The 20470-nt window shown below is 51.0% G+C and overlaps 7 protein-coding genes across 7 annotated transcripts; 4 read left to right on the forward strand and 3 right to left on the reverse strand.

Annotated features, from left to right (window-relative positions):
• Positions 1-208: 208 nt before the first annotated feature.
• Positions 209-2892, reverse strand: N7457_007052 (uncharacterized protein; the record flags this gene model as incomplete). Its single annotated transcript, XM_057178095.1, has 3 exons — positions 209-1175; positions 1228-1802; positions 1858-2892. 3 exons carry the CDS (start codon positions 2890-2892, stop codon positions 209-211), a joined length of 2577 nt encoding a protein of 858 aa, XP_057029839.1.
• Positions 2893-4163: 1271 nt separating this feature from the next.
• Positions 4164-5992, forward strand: N7457_007053 (NRAMP family metal ion transporter; the record flags this gene model as incomplete). Its single annotated transcript, XM_057178096.1, has 3 exons — positions 4164-4790; positions 4845-5116; positions 5176-5992. 3 exons carry the CDS (start codon positions 4164-4166, stop codon positions 5990-5992), a joined length of 1716 nt encoding a protein of 571 aa, XP_057029840.1.
• A 303-nt stretch (positions 5993-6295) lies between these two features.
• N7457_007054 (putative SNF7 family protein (Cta1)) lies at positions 6296-7026 on the reverse strand (the record flags this gene model as incomplete). The annotated part of the gene is made up of 2 exons (XM_057178097.1): positions 6296-6880; positions 6961-7026. The coding sequence occupies 2 exons, from the start codon at positions 7024-7026 to the stop codon at positions 6296-6298; spliced, it is 651 nt and encodes a 216-aa protein (XP_057029841.1).
• A 1431-nt stretch (positions 7027-8457) lies between these two features.
• Positions 8458-12416, forward strand: N7457_007055 (SAPS family protein; the record flags this gene model as incomplete). Its single annotated transcript, XM_057178098.1, has 3 exons — positions 8458-10482; positions 10539-11213; positions 11739-12416. 3 exons carry the CDS (start codon positions 8458-8460, stop codon positions 12414-12416), a joined length of 3378 nt encoding a protein of 1125 aa, XP_057029842.1.
• A 552-nt stretch (positions 12417-12968) lies between these two features.
• On the forward strand, positions 12969-15219 carry N7457_007056 (SET domain protein; the record flags this gene model as incomplete). The annotated part of the gene is made up of 4 exons (XM_057178099.1): positions 12969-12985; positions 13074-13622; positions 13697-13956; positions 14009-15219. The coding sequence occupies 4 exons, from the start codon at positions 12969-12971 to the stop codon at positions 15217-15219; spliced, it is 2037 nt and encodes a 678-aa protein (XP_057029843.1).
• Positions 15220-15655: 436 nt separating this feature from the next.
• N7457_007057 (NADH-quinone oxidoreductase subunit NuoF) lies at positions 15656-17273 on the forward strand (the record flags this gene model as incomplete). Its single annotated transcript, XM_057178100.1, has 3 exons — positions 15656-15913; positions 15971-16042; positions 16116-17273. 3 exons carry the CDS (start codon positions 15656-15658, stop codon positions 17271-17273), a joined length of 1488 nt encoding a protein of 495 aa, XP_057029844.1.
• Positions 17274-17698: 425 nt separating this feature from the next.
• N7457_007058 (putative MFS transporter) lies at positions 17699-19584 on the reverse strand (the record flags this gene model as incomplete). Its single annotated transcript, XM_057178101.1, has 2 exons — positions 17699-18368; positions 18440-19584. The coding sequence occupies 2 exons, from the start codon at positions 19582-19584 to the stop codon at positions 17699-17701; spliced, it is 1815 nt and encodes a 604-aa protein (XP_057029845.1).
• Positions 19585-20470: the final 886 nt, after the last annotated feature.

Genomic DNA, 20470 nt, shown 5'->3' on the forward strand with positions numbered 1-20470 from the left:
CAACGCCGGCCAGAAATAACATACCATCGATCAACTCCAAAGGTCAAGTAAACACAAATACCAACAAGATAAAAGAGAGGCTGCTTGAGGACCAGCCCTAACGCCGAGTCATGATAGTGGGAAAGTCCAAAAGGAAAAGATAGGAAATAAAGACAAGGGAAGAATAGGAAATTCGTTAGTTTGAACTGGGGGGTTGCGCGCCCGGTTCCTAGAGCCAGCTGCGTAGGTCGCCCGACGGTGTCATCGGACCATGCGCTAGGTGATTGTCAGCAAAATCAAGAGCGAGCTCCAGCTTGGGTGGTCGCTCATCGACCAGGCCCTTTTTGGGGCTACCCGGTGCGGACTTCTTGATAGATTTAGTAGGTGAGCCAGGCTCGCCAGCTCGGGGCGGGCCTTCGCGCACGAAGGTATAGGGCCAGCCATCATCGGCGGCGGCAGCAACCCAGGTTCGCAGGCAATCATGGACAGAGGAATAGAATTTCTCCTTGCAGGTACGCAGACTACTGCCCATGACTTTCTCAAAACCGGAAGAACGGAGCTCATCACGAAGTTGGTTTCGCTCATCTGGGGTGGGCAGGGAGGCGATCAGGCCATTCACGAGGTCGAGATGCGCCGCGAGGTAGTTGGTCGCATCCCATTCGACACCTCCAACATATGGGGCAGCCGGGACAGGTGGCCTTGGGGGCGGGAAGTGTCGCTCGCTGTAAGAACGAGTGTCCGCTGATGTCTTTTCACCCAAGGAGTCCTCCTTCTTGGGAAGAGGAATCACATTGAGGTGATGTAGGAAAATCCAAAACACCTCTTTGGTCACGTTGGTGACCTCTTTGCACCAAACTCTATATGGTCGTGACTGATAAATATTGGCAATAAATGCCAGCGGCTGGTTTTCCGCCGGTGGTGGAGGGTCCTTGAGGTAAGACAGGATCTGTCTGGCACGCTTGGCCGCCAGATCGCCAGCAGGGGCAGTGGAAAGCTGCGTGAACAGTAGATTTGCAATGATCCCCCGGGTGGTAAACTCACTGGGGCCCTTCTTTTCTTCGTCAAAGAGCATGTGCAACAATGCAGGGAAAAGCTCATCCTCAATAACAGTGAGGTGTGTCAGGGCCACAGATGTAGTGCACAATGCCTTGAGGCAGAGTAGTGCCTCATGCAACAGGGTGTCCTCATGGTCCTCACTATAGAATGGTTAGATATTGGTGGGATGAAAAAAGAAAGCAAGATACATACCGCCAGATCATCTTCATAATGCGGTAGAGAAGCTGTACAATCTCATCCATACCTCCTTCGGTAATGAAGTCATTGACCCACTGCACGGTTTCATTGCGTAGCAGGAGACGCAGTTTGTGCACCTTGCCGACTTCAACCATTTCTGGCTTCTGAATCTCTCGCAGATAATGAACAAAATCCGAAGGATCTGCCGCGGTATCAACAGCAGCTGCTTCGGCAAGCGAGGCTGTTGAAACATTGGCCGAGAGAGTCGTGTAAACGCCGACAGGCTGGGAAAGATCCACAGACCTTGGGCGACGACTCGAAGCTTCACTGTCACGTCGCAATTTCTTGCCAGGTGACGAAGGGCCTTTGAGGCTGAAGCCGCGGCTTCTAGATCGTGACCGGGAGCCTTTACGGTCCTGAGGCTGGGATTCTTCCTTAGCTTCTTTGCCACGTCCTCGACGGCTATCACCAGTTCCCGTACTAAGGGGAGTGGTGTTCTCCGTCCGATCCTTCTGAATAAATTCAGCCTTGATATTGGTATCGAGAGAGCGCATCTTGTCTCTCATGTTGTGGGGAATATCCCGCGCATCCTGGTGATAGGTCAGCTTCGCGATCCAAGGCCATTGTATATCAGGGTCCACTAACCAGTAGTTTCTCGAACTCGCTTTCAAGGTCCTTAGAATTCAAATGTTGCTGCAGTTCAGCATCCCGCTCCTTCGCATTGAATGCGGAGATGGCAGCCTGTACACGCGAGAGCCGCTTGGGCTCCTCTTTCACAGTGCTAGGCGGAGATATCTTTCGTGGACTCGGTGGCCCTCGGCTCTTATAAGAACTGCCGTCATAGCGTCCAGTGGGATCACTTTCGCCTGAGGATGCGCGCTGCAAGCCAAGTAGGTCCTTCACCTTGCGATTGCCTGCAAGGATTTCCGATCTTGGGCGAGGCTTGGGCTCACCCGATTTGGTGAGAGATGGTTGGTGGTAGTCATAGAAGTTGCGTTGCTGGCTGGGCCCGTAGCCCTTGGGTGTATAAAGGGAGACTTCATCTGCTACGGTTCGTCTCATTTCGGCGGCCGAGTTTGTCCTCAACCGACCGACCAAGTCCTTGTGCGTTGATGCCGAGTCCGGTGACCAGACTGGGGATGGCATGTTATCAATCAAGTCAGTCGGGCTGCGGTTTTCTTTGTCGCGACTGTGCTTGGAGCCGTCTTTTCTTCCCCGTTGAGATCTTTTGAGTATGGCCGACAGACTATTGGAGGATTTGGTCTTCTTGGGTGATATCTCCTCACTCCGCCCGGGCATCTCCTCCGGTTTGCCATCCTTGCGCTCCATATAACTCATCAGAGACTTCAATGAAACGGCACTCTTAGTCTTCTTATGCAAGGGGCCTTTCGGATGTTCCCTGCCAATCTTCGGCGAGGAAACCCCGTTGTCACCCGCATCGCGGTTGGGCTCAATCTCAGTCAGCGGGCGGTAGCCAGCGATGGGACTGGGACCAGGACCTCCAAATGGGGAAGCGATATTCTCACTTGGTATGCTTCTCAGAGGCCGGGGCAGGGCATCGTCGGCCGATTGATTTCGTTTATGGGTTCTCGATGACATGATGGCCCGGAACATGGACGATTTGGTAGGTGATCGGTTCGCATCGTCAAAAATTTGCGGACCAGAGGTACTCGCCGCCATCGCTATCCTCTTTTGACCAGCAACTGCATCTTGTCAGCAGCTGGAAGTGGAGGGCACCTGGGGAGGGGGAGGGGAGACGGGTACTTGCAGGTTGGACTTACGCGGGATCTGTGCAAACAAAGGATAGCAGACCAACGCAGGCACAAAAAAGGGCGACAATCAACTGTAACCCCCTAGATTTGAAGCACACAGGCAAAACAAGGGGAAAAAAAAGTGGGATGGTTGTAGGCCTTATGGAAAGGGAAAAAAAGAAGAATCCAGATGGGCAGAGGCTGGGGAATTTGAAGAATCCACGGTGACTTGCTGCCAACAGCAACCGTCATCGAGTATCAAGATGTTGATCCACTTCCCTCGACTTAGCGCATGAGACGATCCTTGGGGTTGGCTGGATCGTAGGTGGAGGAGTAAACAACGTGCGGGTAAAGAGGTTGCGAGGGGCAACGCATGCAGCTGGCGGTGAACCTGGGTTTATTAGCAGTTATTAGCCTGCTATTGATGTGCCTACGGAGCTAGACATGTCATATTGCATATTATTGCCCATTTATTCCTTTCGGCTGATGCATACAGTCCTTGCAGCTTTGTTTGTTTAGTCTCTTTGGTCTCTTTGGTCTCTTTGGTTGCTGCGTCTGTACATCGTGGACACTATTGCTCCGTTGATGGATTGCAATGTGAATGGTACGGCGAGAAAAAGCAATGGCCTGGTTCGCACATTCTGACAGGGTATCTTGAACTATTCTGCTTTCTGACCTATCTCGAGAGTAGGTCACTGGCTGCCGACTAGTCCCGTTGAAGATGAATCGCTTCTCGGACTATAACGCAGTCCGGGCCATTCAAGAAGATCTTCAGCCTGGATTTTATGCAGATTGCGTATACATTGATGTACAAGGAATGTTGCCCGTTTATGATGTACTCCGTACTGCTCCAGTGGAATTCCGCAGCCGTTTGCGACACTGGGGAATTAAGGCGATCACTCTGTACAACGTAGACGAAACAAGATGTAAAGCTGCAAGCAATACCAGAGGCTGAAAGAAGCTCTACGGATGTGAGAATGGTGCATGAACTCCGAATGAGAGCCAGCCTCTCGAGGTAATGGTGATAAAGTTTCTTGTTTCCCTGAACGACATCACAGAAATCGGGGTTGAGACCCTCACCGAAGCAGATCCCAAAATATCCAGAGCTCATATTGAAAGCTGAGCCGGTTTCCCATCCAACCTAGTTGAAGTAAATCCCTGCGTCGAGATTGAAGGAGCCAAGCCTTCAGGACTGCAGCTATGAACTGCCCCTCGCGGAACGACGACACTCTCCAGCACCCGAGCTGGAACCAGAGCCCACCGCCATTTAGTCCCGACACCACTACTCGCAATGATTTCAACGGAATCGCCAATTCGCGAGTCCATCGCAGGCATGCCAACTCGGCAAATGCAGCGGGCGATGACTCGGGACCGATCGACGACAGACCGAACAGCCAGGATCGAGACCCCCAGAAAGGTATCAGCACCAGCGAAGTGATCGCTGCTGACTCGGGTGATTTACCCCCGAGCAGCGATTCACCTCGCCCTCTCTTTTCTTGTTTAAGGTCTTCGTCTCTGCACTGTGCCCGGATTCTGGCCAAGTTTAGCCGCTTTATTGGTCCGGGTTTCCTGATCGCAGTTGCCTATATCGACCCCGGAAACTACGCCACCGATGTCGCTGCCGGTGCAGACTTCAAGTACGCCTTGCTATTCATTGTTCTTGTCTCCAATCTCTTTGCCATTCTTCTGCAGTCATTGTGTATCAAACTGGGCTCTGTGACTGGTCTGAATCTGGCCGAAAATTGCCGAGAGCATCTACCAAAATGGCTAGTCTATTTTCTCTATCTCCTAGCAGAATCGGCCATTATTGCCACTGATATTGCAGAGGTACGTGTTGTGATTTGAGGGATCTTTTATTGATAGACTGACGTACCTTTGAAGGTGGTGGGGTCGGCGATCGCATTGAACTTGCTTTTGAACATCCCTTTGGTAGCAGGCTGTGCTATCACATTAGTGGATGTTCTATTTCTTCTCATCTTCTATCGACCCAATGGGGCCATGTGGGGACTTCGACTGTTCGAGTTCTTCGTCATGGGTTTAGTCTTGGGGGTAGTTGTTTGCTTTTGCATTCAGCTTTCTCTCATCAAGGATCAGTCAGTTGGCGAAGTCTTCCGCGGATATTTGCCATCTTCAGCTATAGTTCAATCGGAAGGGTAAGTTGTGTAGGCCACTTGGGCTGCCTTCAGAGTGACAGCCACTAACGAATTTGCAGTCTCTACCAAAGCTGTGGGATCCTCGGCGCAACTGTGATGCCACACTCCCTATTCCTCGGTAGCGGCGTGGTCCAATCTCGTCTGAAGGAATTCGATGTCAGTTCTGGTTATGTGGAGACCTCTGTCCCTCTCGGGAACGCCGATGGCGAGGTAAAGTATCGCCCGTCAATCCATGCAATTCGAGGTTGTATGAAGTACTCGATCATAGAGCTGTCTTTGTCGCTCTTCACATTTGCTCTGTTTGTGAACAGCGCAATCCTCATTGTTGCGGGTGCTGCTCTCTATGATGTCCCTGGAAAGGATAACGCCGACCTTTTTGGCATCCACAAACTACTCTCCAAGTCAATTGCACCAGCTGCCGGCTTGGTATTTGCTCTCGCACTGCTATTGTCCGGAATCTCTGCTGGCATCGTCTGTACGATCGCTGGTCAGATGGTGAGCGAGGGTATGCTGAACTGGACAATTCGACCCTGGCTTCGAAGACTCATCACTCGATCTATCAGTATCATTCCCAGCATCATCATCGCTGCGGCTGTGGGTAAGGAGGGTCTTGACAAGACTTTGACTGCGAGTCAGGTAGTCTTGAGTGTTATTCTGCCATTTGTCTCGGCGCCCCTCATCTGGTTCACTTGCCTTAACCGCTATATGACCGTCCGGACAGAAGAAGCTACTGACAGAGAAGGCGAAGTTGATGTGGTGACAGTTCCAATGCGGAACAACCTACTCACTTCCGTAGTTGCAGTCGCTGTGTGGCTTGTCATCGTTGTGATGAATGTGGCCTTACTGGTGCTAGTGGGAATGGGGAAGGCAACTTAATCTCTGGGCTTTCATCATGATGCTAAAAAGAAAGATGGAAAAGAAATTGTATCTGGGTAAGAAGAGTGAGCACGTTCGCGATTACGACGAAAACAACCACCCTTCCACCCTTAGATGAAACCAAATAATGCTTAGGCTAATCGCTATGATATGAGACATGAATGAAACGAGAGCTTCGAATACGATATAAGCATAACTTGATACAAGTTCAAAAAAAAAAAAACCAATAAACTCCGTTGCCTGTGGCATGGCACAGAAGAACACCTGGGTTATCTTTAGATAATAGCACGCTTTAACATAGTCTCATCCAAGCCCGCCTGCAGCCTCCTTGACTTTATGCTGCTCGGGCGGCTCATCAATAAACTGTGGCGGCGCCACCTCATCCTGTAAGAAGCTCGGCATGGCGCTCTCGCCCATGCTGCTCTCAAACATGGATTCTTCACCGAGCGCCTCAAGCTCCGCATCCAACTCGGCCTCATCAACATCCTCGGGGATATCATAGGCCCGAGAGATACTCTCTTGAATCTCATTTCCGACCTCCATCAGATCCGCCATCTCATCCTGCATCTGTTCGATCTTATCCACGTCGACCTTGCCGTACTGTTTCTTAAGTTCTTTGGTCGTCGTCTTCATGGCATCCACCGTCGTCATGACGTTCTTTAAATTATCCTGCATCATGCCCGCCTGCTCCATATTCCAGGACTGTTGGGACAGTTGATCTCGCTGTGCCTCGTATTGTTTTCGTCGCTGGAGGACCTTGAGCGCTTTCTGTCGGAGAGCATTCTTGCCAGGCCCATCGCGCATTTTGGCAATCTTCGCTTGGTAGGTAGAGAGTTCGGAGTTAAGCGCTGCGAGCTTGACATCTATGCTGGAGACTCGAGTGTCGACCTGTGCAAGGGTTAGTGGGGTACCTTGAGGAGGGGGGATTGTGATGGGCGCATTTGATCAGGTCTATGCGGGGATCATACATTGGAAATCGCACTTTCAAGAGTTGGCTTGGGGGCCGTGCTCTTTGCACCAAATAGTCGATTCATGGTTGCGGGTTTGGGGGTGTATATCAACACGGTTGGAGGTGAGGGTAAATAGGCAGCGGACTTGGGGAGCGATTCCAGACCACGCGTGGCCAGTGCTCAATAAAACCGCGATCGGTGGGCCGAGAGGGTCGTTACCCGATAGCTGGGACAGAGGGCTTAGCGTAGAGGGTGGCAAAAGTAATATACAGGGGGACAATCTTGAATTATTTTCTACTCAGTGCTCGGTCTAGCTGTGGCCATGCATTTGATCCCTAATGCGGAGCAACGTCAGTGGGGGCCTGAGGCCGCGGGTTCCACGTGATTGTCAAAGTTACAAAGTCTCTGTTCGGTGTTATCTCCAGTTTAGTCTGTTTCATATTAGTGGGGAGGTGTGTTATGATTCTCGAGATGTGTCAGTTGTAGTCGATGCAATTCTCAGATGATGGAGTATCAGCTGGGGATCTGGATGCATGCATTTAGAGGCCGTGATGTACACCGATGTTGGGCCACGACGTGGGACAGGACACCGAAAGTATTCGTTACTTTCCTCAGCACACAAATCTGGCGGGGAAGGGTTGTACCCAGTACCCACTGTCTGGATGCAGCTGACGCCATGAGATGGAAATTTCAAGAAGAAATAGTTGTAGACATGACACTTAACATATAATCAGATCAAATCACATCCATCCGTAGTCATACTCTTATCTGCGAAGTCTGATCCCCGCGGTGATTACATACTGTGTGCTTTCCGCCCCTGCTTCTCTAGGGTCATCATCGGTAATCGATCACCACAGCTTCCCCCGAAGCGGAACTTCACTCTTCTCTCTTCAACTTGCTTCCTTGATGGACAGGTGTTGAGCCGCAATTCCCGTGTGCTTCGAGTCTGCTCATTTTGACTTACTCCACTCTCCCCGTTTCTTCATCTTCCCCTCTCCAAACCCACAGGGAGCCTCTAATTTCGCTCTTTCTCTGTCACTCCCTTGAGATTGAAGGTAGGTCTCATTAAGGACTCTGATTCTGCCTCATCAGCTCCCTCCAAAATCCCCCTGACCAGTCCCTCTAATTCCGTATGTTACCTCCCGGCGAAGGCGGCTGGCTTCGCGGATACGCATCATTGGGATGGCGGGTGAGGCAAGCTCGTGAATCTGATCGCTAACCAGATCTCCATCCGCACAGCGCCAGGTCGCTTCGACTTTGAATCACTTGAGATTCTAGCTTCAGTGATCTATTGGCTGTGACAGTCAAGCATAACCCCCCCACTCGATCTGCGCGACCTTGGACTCTGTGTGTGAACTCCACGCTTGCCGGTGTATCGGCCTGTCGCGCAACCTCCATTGAGAACCCAATCTCCTCGATCGCTCTTTGTACCATAGATAGCTCCGTTACGACACCTCGGAGACGAACGATACGAATCCATTTCATGAATCATTTCCCTCGCCTATATACTCCATCATGTTCTGGCGATTTGGGGGATATGCGAGTATCTCCACCATCGATACCCTGCTCGACAAACCCGATGTCACTCTTGAGGAGCTTCTAGAGGAGGCTGAAATCATTCAAGAATTGAAACAGCTTAATACGAAACTCATTGAATACCTGCGCGAGGATCATGTCTTGAAACGGCTTATGGACTATGTCACTGCACCGAGCTTGGTGACTGATGACGAAGAAGATGACGAAGATGATACCAAGGCGAAAAATGTCTCAGAGAAGGATAAAGATGCTACCACGACGGAGCAGACGGACATAGATGAAGAGAAGGAGAGAGATCCGTTGAAAGATATTCTTGGCGCGGATGATCTGGACAAGCTCGAGAAGAATCGGCTGAAGCATGCCTATATTGCGTGTGAAATTCTCTCGTCTGAGACTTGGTCCATCCTTGAGTCTATGATGGCAAACCCTTCATATCTGCGAGACTTCTGGGGCTTCCTACGACGATCCCCACCGCTCGATTCTTTGCAGGCAAGCTACTTCACAAAAGTAAACGAAACCCTGCTTGATAAAAAGACCGAGGAGATGTTGGGTTTCCTCAAGTCCCTCGATGGGATTGTTCCGGCATTGTTGCAGCATGTTGATAACCCGATGGTCATGGATCTTCTTTTGAAGATTATCAGTCTTGAGAAGGCAGAGGGTGGCCAGGGTACCGTCGACTGGCTCAAATCACAGGATCTGATACCCAATCTCCTGTCTTTCTTGTCACCCGATCGCCCGGCACCTGTTCAGACATCCGCAGGTGATTTCCTAAAAGCGATCATTACCATCTCCGCAAATGCCAGCCCGAACGACCAGTCATGTATCGGCCCGAACAGCTTGACACGTCAGCTCGTTTCTTCCCAGTGCGTGCAACAGCTCATTGATGCTATGCTCAAGGGTGGCAACCCCCTGACTGTGGGCGTTGGTATCGTCATCGAGGTCATTCGTAAGAATAATTCCGATTACGACCCAGAGTCTCTTGGTGGCCCTGATTCAATGCTTACAACTTACGATCCAATCTATCTTGGAACGTTGCTTCGCCTTTTCGCCAAACATATTCCCCAGTTCATGGCTCTCATCCAAAGTTCCCAACACACTATTCACGATGGAAATAAGCTCAAGACTGTTGAGCGAGGAAAGTTGAGCTCTGCATGGGGCGGTAAAATTGAGCCCCTTGGGTTTGACCGATTCAAAACATGTGAATTGATGGCAGAACTACTTCACTGTAGTAATATGGGCCTCTTGAATGAACCAGGCAGCGATGAGTATGTCAGGCAAAGAGATGAGGAGCGTGAGCGGTTGATTCGGGAAGGAGCCTTCCACGCTCATCCAGAGGAGAACTCTGGGATTGACTATAATGATAACACGGCTGATTTCGCAAACGATTCAGCCTTCGGTCCTGAATCTCCAGAAGATATCAAGATCACAGAAGCGCCAAACATGGGCGAAGAAGAAGGGTTTGAGGATGTCGGTGCATCCGGCGTCTTGGTGAACGAGAAATCCAGCGCAGACACAACGACTACTGCAATCTCACAGCCAACGGAAACGATCCGCGAGATTCCTTCAACAGAGAATACAGCTGCGGAGCCAGCATCTTCCGAAGAACCCACAAATCCTCCTCAAAATTCCACTGCCCCCATTGACCCTTCGTCGCCTAGCATTGGTCTTCCTGACCAAGTTGGCAATATCAATCTCGAAAACACACCACAAGAGGAGCAGCAAAAGCCTGGGAAGGACCGAGAGCCTGTGACTTCTCTTCCCCAAGATGTCCCTGCTCCTTTGTTCTCAAGCGAACAGGCATCGGGTTCAAACCAGAGCCTTGCGAATCAAACGGAAGAGAAATCTACCGCCAACGAGCAGACCGAGGGAAAAAGTAACCTGAACGACGGAGGAGACGAGGACTCCGTCGAACAATATATCCAAATTGACACCGACGGGCGTCCTGTGGTTGGTGATTACTTGAAGATCCAGTTCGTAGAAAACAAAGTGGTCCCAACTATCTTGGTTAGTATCCCATTTCAAAGAATGCCTCAACACATATGCTGACTATGTATTGATAGGGTTTCTTCTTCCGTTTCCCATGGAATAATTTCCTCCACAATGTTGTTTACGATGTGATTCAACAAGTCTTCAATGGGCCTATGGAGCGTGGCTATAACCGAGCTCTTGCAGTCAATGTATTTGAGATAGGAAAAATTACCACTGCGATTGTTGAAGGACAAAAGCGCAGTGATGAGACTCAGCGGACCAAACAAATCCGCCTTGGATACATGGGCCATCTTACTCTTGTTGCAGAGGAAGTTGTCAAGTTCAGCGAGCGTCACCCGCCTGAGTTGCTTTCACGATCCGTTATGGAGAGTGTTTTGAATCCCGACTGGATTGAGTACGTTGAACAGACTTTGTCCGAGACTCGAGAGCGTGACAATGCCATTCTCGGCGGTGTTCGCCCTGATATTTCGGTTGGGTCCCGCCAGTCTAGTCTGAACAACACCAACTCTGCCCAGAGCTTTTCTAATTCCAACGCTCTGTCAGATGCAGGGTTAAACGGAGGAATTGGTGGCTCAACCTTCCAGAGCTTCGATCTCAACCAGGGAGGCATCTCAGGTGGATCCTTCACTGGAGGTGGCACCTCCCTCTTGAGTGGCTTTGCTAGCTCAAGCGATGACGAGGATGAAGAAATGGAGGATCAGGACGACAGGGACTCCGGAAACGCTGACCTAGGCGATACTGACAATGTGGGTAACCGTTTCTCGATTGGTATTGCAATGCGTGATACATAATCGATTTTATATGCCCAGTTGCTATGCATTCATGATCACCTTGTTGTCGTCCCCTTTTTATCTTTCTCTTATGTGTCCTGGTCAATGGTCTCAATGTACTCTGCACACCAGAGGCCCAAAAGACGATAGCAGGAGGCAACGAGCTAGAGATCTAGGACGAGTGCTTGATTGCTAGCGCTTCTTCAATGGATAGAGCCGTCGATCTCCTGCACGCTTCGTGGTCCTTTGGTTACATCCCCTCCCTCAATGTAATTTCCGCCTTTCTGACTGGGATTTGTGTTGCTGTTGGTTATCTGGCGACGACAGCTTGCAAATTCCAGCTTATGGAAGTTCGGAAAACATCTTCTGTCTTGTCCCTTACGCATTGTTCTCTTTTGAATCATCCATCCGTTCTTTGTGCCCCAAATCAAGTTGATCGCAACTCGCGAGCTGGCAAACTTCCCAGGCTATCGTTCCTCTACTAACGTGATCTTCCATTAGGTGTCAACAAGTTCAGCAAGCCAACCTATTCCTATCTTACCCCCACCACCTGCTCCACTGAGCCTTGGTCCATCACGGGCTCGCCGTCAATTAGCTGCGCGCCTTGCCGCCCAAAAACAGCAATCACCCGACAATATGGAGGGCGACGGTGAAGGCGGAGGGGTCGGAGGAAGTGAAAATCGAGACTCAGACTGGCCAAGCAACCCATTCGTAATTGCAGGAATAGACGATGATGCCGAAGGAGGCAGCTCGGCGTTCCCCCACAGTGACTTTGGTTCCGCCAATGCCAAACATTCACCTACCTTCCCAACGTCGGGATTCAGCCCTCCAGACTCGCTGTCGACCAACTCATCTGAAGACGAAAACGATGGCCACGCGGAGTCTGTGAGGCGCCAGGTACGTGTACCCCTCGAAGTCGAGGATGACGATGACGACGAGATGGGAGAGATGGTTGGACCGAGTAGCGGCATGATGGACTCGGACGATGAAGACGAGGCCATCATCAATGAATCTCTGGGTTACTCTAACCTCTCGGGGCCCGGTCGGTACAACAATTTCCGCCGACCCCGGGCTGTCAGCTCCCATTACGATGACGAGCAAAACGACAGCAGTGATGGCGAGGATGATGGGCTTGTAGAGATCTTGGTTCCTGGCCGCAAGTCTTCGACTTCGAATTAAGACGGGATTTTCTTTTGCATTTGATTGCGTGGTCGTGACGGTACATCTCACCTGGTGAAACCGAGTCTAGGGATTTTCACAAGAGTAGCCGTGACGACATGGCGTTTGTATATACACTTTTGATGGGGATAGCCGAGGGGACCTGCATTCTAATGATCTTCAAGTTCTGCAGAGCTTCCTGATCTGATGTTTTCATTATGTGCATGTATCGCATGGTCCCTATCTGGGATTGGCTTACGAGTCCATGGCTTTTGATTGTCTAGTTGAGTTGGCATTCGCCTGTGTACGATAGTTGAGTCCGGAGAAGCGAATTGATGCTTTCGTTTGAACAGTGTGCTGTAGACTGTAGACTGTAGACTGTAAACCTGTTATTCCTGTGACTCGATCTCCGAACGGCGATCTCCCACGGAGAAAAAAAGCGGGCCCCACCATCCCGCATCGATCCTTTTTCTGGTGGCAACCCAAGTCGATGCGGTTTCTTTCTGATTAACAGCCATAGGTACATAGTTGGGAGAAGCAAAGTCAATCAGACACAATCTCTGGACCTGAAACATGGCAGCTCTCTCAGGGTAAGTGCTGGAAATTATGGGTATCCATGGATACGTCATTTCCGTCAATATCGCAAAGCTCATACACATATCTAACACAAAATCCCAGAGAAGTCGACCCAAGCCTAACAGCCCATACAGAGCTAGTGAGCTGGTTCATTCGGCATGGCGGTACAGTTGACAAAAGCGTGCGCATCACACAAGACGCCTCGCGCGGCGTGCACCTGCAAGTGAAAGCAGACTGGCCAGAGCCCATTCCCAAAGAAAAGCGGGTGATCAACACTCCCATCTCGGTCTCAATGTCCTGGTTTAATGCCGTTGGATACGAGTCACCGCAGGCGTCATTCCCCAAACATGGCGTGGATCTCCCGCGGGAATGGATAGACCAGATTGGTCCGGAGGAGACTTCTGCGTTTTTCCTCATGGGCCAGTATCTGTGTGGAGCTGAGGGATTCTGGCATCCGTATTTGCGGACTCTGCCTCAGCCGGGTCAATTGACTACTCCTCTGTTCTTTGGTGAGGAGGATGTGGATTGGCTTCAGGGTACTGGTATTCCTGAGGCTTCGGTTGAGAGAATCAAGGTGTGGGAAAAGAAGTATGATGAATCGATTAAGTTGTTGGAAGAGTTGGGTTTCCTGGACTGTGATCGGTTTACTTGGTAAGTGTGGTCTTTTGTTCTTTTCCTTCCTCTTTTGTTAGTCTTGGGAATTGTAATGCTGACTGTGGAGATAGGGAGCTGTATCTTTGGGCTTCGACTATCATTACTTCCCGTGCATTCTCGGCAAAGGTTCTATCTGGGGTTATCCAGCCTTCAGACCTCCCAGAAGACGGAGTGTCTGTGCTGCTCCCGCTCATTGATCTTCCAAACCACAGACCAATGGCAAAGGTTGAGTGGCGGGCAGGCGAGAAAGACATCGGTCTTCTTGTGCTTGAGGATGTTGCTCCAGGCCAAGAGATTTCTAACAACTATGGTCCTCGCAATAATGAGCAATGTAAGTATCATGTTTGTCATGGCTGTTCGACTAGAGACTAACTATAGACCAGTGTTGATGAACTATGGATTCTGCATCGCCGGAAACCCGACTGACTATCGCATCGTTCATCTCGGCGTGAAACCCGACAGTTCGCTCGGCCAGGCCAAGGCTCGCCAGCTAGAACTCTTCCCTCAGGTTGCGAAGAATGTCGAGGACCACTATTACATCTTCAATCCTTATTATCCTCTGTTGGCTCCGGAGACCACAATGGAGCACTCGATCTTCTCACCGGCATTGTTCAACGCATTGACGGTTATGGAATCAAACGCGCGCGAGCGAAAATCGCTCGAGATTACCGAGCATTGCATTCGCATCACCCCGGGATATGGAAATGGCCATAGTGTCTACGCCGCCCTTGCACAGATCAGCTTTGAGCTCATAGCTCATTCTCTGAACTTGAAAGCTAGCGCAGAAGATCTGCCTGAGCAGCCAAGCAACTTGAACCACATCCACTCTCAGATCTATCGCAACGGCCAAATCACATTAGATGAAGCCGCCTTGATCATCGCCACCTGGAGCATCACACGCGGCAGAGAACACCAGCGTGGTGAAAGCTGGGAGGACATCAAAGTTCTCCTCCATGAAATGATGCAACGCTTCCCAGCCGGTCTTCTCTCTGACGATGTCTTGTCCCGGGTCCGAGTGCGGATCTTGGAGCGTCCGTCACTCATCACTAAGAATGGTGAACTTTTCAGACTAGGTGAGCTTTTCAGCCTCCTACCAGCAGAAATGCAGGCACCAAGTCAGATGTGCTTCCAACATATCCTCGGAGTAGCCAGCCAGGCTGTCCCGAGTATGGCGACAGACCCACAGACTCTGTTTGCTACGGTCATCTGCTTGTTGGCTGCGACATATAACTCACCCGAGGCTCGCTCAAGATTGCCGTCGCGCCTCAGCCGTTGGATTGGGTTCCTGCTTGAACAATACCCAGCACCCTCTACTTCTGGATTTGTTGAATCTGGCGTTGATCAAACAAGCGAGCCACTTCATCTATTCCAAGAGTACACTAAAGCTGAACAGCCAGCTTCATGGGCATCTGGCGATGGAGTGAATTGGCTCACTGAAAACTCTGGGTGGTTGGACGCGAACTGGCTACAATGGGCATGGACAGTGGCAGGCGCCGAAATGGTGATGATTCCGCTTGAGCCGTTTGAGATTCTCAAGATGGAGGGATCAATGTCTATGCTGAAACAGGCATGTCTCTATGTACCGCAAGAGTAAATAAAGACGAATAGATATAGGAATGACAGAGTTCCTCTTGAATTGAGTCTGGTCTAACTCGCCGTTCTAGTTCCTAGCGATAATATGAGGAACCACACGGCAGATAAAAGGGAAAAAAGTTAATCGCGCCATAAGGAATGACAAATGACCTCAAATTGATATTCAAAAACATGATAGCTCGAAAGAACGAGGGCATTGAACCGATCATATCTCCTTGTACATGAGTCACGTGATGGGACATACTTGAGGTCGTCATGACCCAATCAGGATTGCTGACTCAGATATCCAATCACGTGTGGGGCTTCCACCCAATCAAATCGAGGCCAAAGGCGGATCATTCAGCAAACGCAGGAATTGCCGTGAGCTCCACGACTCCCTTCCCTCTCTCTACACGACCCTTTGACCCTCCCCACGCATTGTCACCCCCGCCGTCATCATGATATCCAGAGCGGCGGCTCCCTCGACCTCCTCCCTCTCCTACCTCTCGACCCGCTCCCTCCGCGCCCAGGGGGCGGCCGCCCGCTCCTTCGCAACCGTGTCGGAGGCTCCTCCCGTGAAGCACTATGGCGGACTTAAGGATCAAGATCGAATCTTCACCAACCTCTACGAACACCATGGAACGGACTTGAAGTCATCAATGAAGTATGGTGACTGGTACCGGACCAAGGACATGATTCTGAAGGGTGATGATTGGGTGGGTTGTCGCACAATCGACGGGGAGGAAATTACCAATTGCTAATGCTATGAATAGCTCATCTCGGAAATCAAGGCATCAGGCCTCCGTGGTCGTGGTGGTGCTGGTTTCCCTTCAGGATTGAAATACGTAAGTGCCTTGCACGCAATTCGGGCGGATGCGAGTGTTTTGGGATACCTCGGGCTGACCTGCTACTTGATAGTCTTTCATGAACACCAAGGATTGGGACAAGGATCCCCGCCCCCGTTATCTGGTTGTCAACGCAGATGAGGGTGAGCCTGGTACTTGCAAGGATCGCGAGATTATGCGCAAGGACCCCCAGAAGCTGATCGAGGGTTGCTTGGTGGTGGGTCGTGCGATGAACGCCAATGCCGCTTACATTTACATTCGTGGCGAGTTCTACCACGAGGCTACTGTCCTCCAGCGTGCCATCAACGAGGCTTACGAGGCCGGCCTGATCGGCAAGAACGCCTGCGGTTCCGGATACGACTTCGATGTGTACATTCACCGCGGAATGGGCGCCTACATTTGTGGTGAGGAGACCTCTCTCATCGAGTCCATTGAGGGTAAGGCCGGCAAGCCCCGTCTCAAGCCCCCCTTCCCCGCCGCTGTCGGTCTGTTCGGTTGCCCCAGCACAGTCACCAACGTCGAGACCGTTGCCGTGACCCCCACGATCATGCGCCGTGGTGCCAGCTGGTTCTCGTCCTTCGGCCGTGAGCGTAACGCCGGTACTAAGCTCTTCTGTATCTCCGGTCACGTCAACAACCCCGTCACAGTAGAGGAGGAGATGTCCATCTCACTGCGCGAACTTATCGAGAGACACTGTGGAGGTGTCCGTGGTGGTTGGGACAACCTGCTCGCCGTCATCCCCGGTGGCTCGTCTACCCCCGTCATCCCCAAGTCCGTCGCCGACAACCAGCTCATGGACTTCGATGCCCTCAAGGACTCCCAGACCGGTCTGGGCACAGCTGCCGTCATCGTCATGGATAAGTCCACAGATATCGTCCGCGCCATCTCCCGCCTGTCCACCTTCTACAAGCACGAGTCCTGCGGCCAGTGCACCCCCTGCCGCGAGGGCAGCAAGTGGACCATGCAGATGATGCAGCGTCTCGAGACCGGCAATGCCCGCGAGCGTGAAATCGACATGCTCCAGGAGCTCACCAAGCAGGTCGAGGGCCACACCATCTGTGCTCTGGGTGAGGCCTTCGCCTGGCCCATCCAGGGTCTGATCCGTCACTTCCGTCCCGAGCTGGAGGCCCGCATCCGCCAGTACGAGAAGGAGCTCGGCGCTGCTCCCTTCGCCGGTGGCTGGCACCCCAACAGCCGTGCTGAGGGCAAGCTGATCTCCCCTGGCATGTAAACGCATCCCCTCCATCTTTCCCTTTCCCCATCTACAACCAATTTTTTTTTATCCGTCGCCCCCTCAAAAAGAAGCAGGAACGGGTCGGGGATGATTGTCACATCTAGACCTCTCTTATATCTCCCTGCCCACCCCGGCCGGTAATGTTCTTTTGTTTCTTGCCTGTCTGGTCCGACCGGGGAGGGTGGTGTTTCTCTTTTCTTTTACTCTGCTCGATCCCCTCGTGTTCCTCTGTCGCGCCTAGGTTTCCCTTTATTGTACAGTCGGTAGCAAATTTGATGCATTTGATGTCTCCATTGGTGCTATGTAGCAAATCCTTATTTCCTCCAGTTCCACTAGACCGATTAGTTTCATTCTCACAAGCTATCGAATACAATAACAGCAAAAGTCTACTTCACAAAAACGCAGCAATGATCTCTCGTATCTCAATTCCTCCCAACCTCTGCCTCGGCATCAGCGACCGATTCCCGAATATTGATATCCTTCAATTCGCTCTCATGAGTCTTTCCCTCCGCCTGTATCTGAGTCGAAGCCCCGGCCTCTTTCTCCGCATTCTTCCGTTCAATCTTAAGCAACCTCTTCTCTCTCCAACCCATTCCATACACCATCTCAACCCAAAGCAACCCCATCCCAACACCCATGACCAGCCCCAGGAAAACAAAGCACCAACCCCACCCCATCCCACTCAGCATCCGACTAACAAGCGCAGCGCCAATGGCACCGAGACAGCAACGAACAAAATTGCACGCCGCCGCAGCTGTAGCAGGCCTGTCTGGGAATAGGTCGACAAGGAGAGTATTGAGGCCATTCAAAGATGCGATGAAGCAGAACCCTATGATGAACTGCAGCACAAGGGGGGCAGCGAGATGTACTCGTTGTTGCAGAACCCAGCCATATGGGATGAAAGCTGCAATGCCGACGGCCATCACGGGGAATACTGCCCGTAGACGAGTGCGCTCGATGGGGAATCTGCGCAGATCGTCTCCTTTCTTTCGGTCTACTGGAAGGCCGAGTTTTTCAGCCGTCCGTTTGTAATTGTAGTCGATGACTTTCCCATAGAGAATGGCACCGAGGCAGGAGCTTACTCCGAGCGGCCTGAGGGTATGTGTTAGCCAGTGGACCCCGAGGCCGAACGATGGACAACAAGGGAAAGAAAAGATACTCACAAGAAACAGAGACCAATCTGTAGTTCGTTGAATCCATACAACGGCCCGAAAAGATTGGGAGTACTCGTCAACAGAACAACATTTGCAAACATGACCATGCCGACGTACGAGATGATAATCAAAGCATCCCACTCCAACAAAATGACAAAAGACTTAAGCGGATTCGGAAAGCTCAGTCTCTTTGTCTGCCGGGACTGTTGCTGAAGTCCTCGTGCATCAGCTTGACCTTCCTCATCCGACTGCGCCTGTCTCTTCGACCACCATTGAATCACAGACCTGCGCCACCACTCATCCGGCACTGCACTGCCATTACCCACAATTTTGCGCGCCGTCTCTGGCATAAAGATCACATAAAAGACCAGATACCCACCACTGATGATAACCAGGAACCAGAAGACACTGCGCCAGCCAAGAAACTTCGCCAACAGACCACCGATAACAGGACCCAGCGCAGGCGCAACCATAACCCCAGCAGCCATGGGGCCGATATACTTCCCCCGCTCTGCTGCAGTTGAAATATCCGCTACAACACCGTATCCGAAAGCCACTGTGCCGCTGCTCCCTGCGCTCTGGAGACAGCGAAGGACCAGCAATGCCGCAAAATTGTTTTGCAGTGCGAGCCCGATGTTGGCGGCAGTATAGATTGTGAATGCGATGATATATGCAGGCCGTCTGCCGCCGGTGTCGGCGAATGTGCCTATAAAGCTTGGGGCGAGACCTTGGAGGACCATGTAGGTTGTGATTGTGAGGTTGATTAGCTCGGTGGTGAGGTGGTAGTTTCGCACCAATGTGGGCATGACGGGGTAGTAGATTTGGCCGGACAGCGGGGAAAAGAATGAAGCCAGGGATACCATTGTCACAATGAACAGCTTCTGGCGTTTGGTAAATGCTGAGAATCGCTGGGGATTATTCGGTATAGTCCCTGGAGTATCCATTTGCGCTTCGGTGGCAGACCCAGGCTCACCGTGAACGTTGTCATTGTCACTGGGGCATGTCTGTATGGCTGCTGATGCATGGAGTACTTCATTCAAGGCTTCTCCATACCCACTGTCGACTCTCGTCAAATTGGTTGCCGGGACATGGGCATAGGGACCCGGCACTGTCACTGTCTGATGAGTTCCTTTCGGAGGTTCTTGTAGTTCCATCTCAAGAAAGGATAACCAAGTTAAACCAAGCGTTTCTATAGCAGATAAATACCAGTGGGAGTATGAGAGAAGAGGAAGAGACCAAGCAATTGGATTGGAGATGTCATGGCCCCAAAGCTCCTTCCGCAGACTCGTGCCTACACCCACTTCCACGGTGTGTCGCACGCCACAGGAACACACGAGTCCAGAGCTGCCCCGGTGGGCTTGAGGGATTTGGAATCAGCAGGGTGAGGCCTCGTACAACCCTGTCAAGTGCATCCGATAGAATGGAGAGTGTCTGTTCTGCGTACCACAAGGCTTTCTATAGCCATGTATTTTTTTAACTTAGGGAATGGGAGGACAGAGATTCAGGCCTAAAATCAAGGGTATAGAATTGCCTTAGAAGAATATTTTATCTAAAAGGTAACTCATCCTATTCTCATTGTTATGTATTGGAGTATATATACAGGCAAGATATATCAAGTAAGTTGAAGATAACAGAGGATATTCACACCAACTTTGCATAACAGTCCCAGAAGAAATAAATCAAGCTTGCAAGTTCGATATACAACAGACCAGAACAATATGACTCACAAACAATATACCGATTACCCAGAATCCTCCGATATGCGAGCACAGAGAAGCTTAAACTGAGCCCGTGAACATCTGACAGCCAATGAGCGCAGCGAGTAACTACAAGGAGAAACAATATGGTTCCTTTGCTACATCTACAGGAAATGGAAATGACGGAATGAATTGGCTCAAATAGGTTTCAGCAATAGGGTAGAGTACAATACAGAGTCATGGGAACCATTTGAGATCATGGGGGGGAGGGACACAAGAACACGAAAAAAAAGGCAAAAGAACAAAAAGAAAACATCGAGGATGTTTGGGGCATTTAAAGCGC

Source organism: Penicillium paradoxum (assembly GCF_028828445.1).
Source record: "Penicillium paradoxum strain IBT 22861 chromosome Unknown utg000006l_segment0_segment0, whole genome shotgun sequence".
Classification (NCBI taxonomy): Eukaryota; Fungi; Ascomycota; class Eurotiomycetes; order Eurotiales; family Aspergillaceae; genus Penicillium; species Penicillium paradoxum.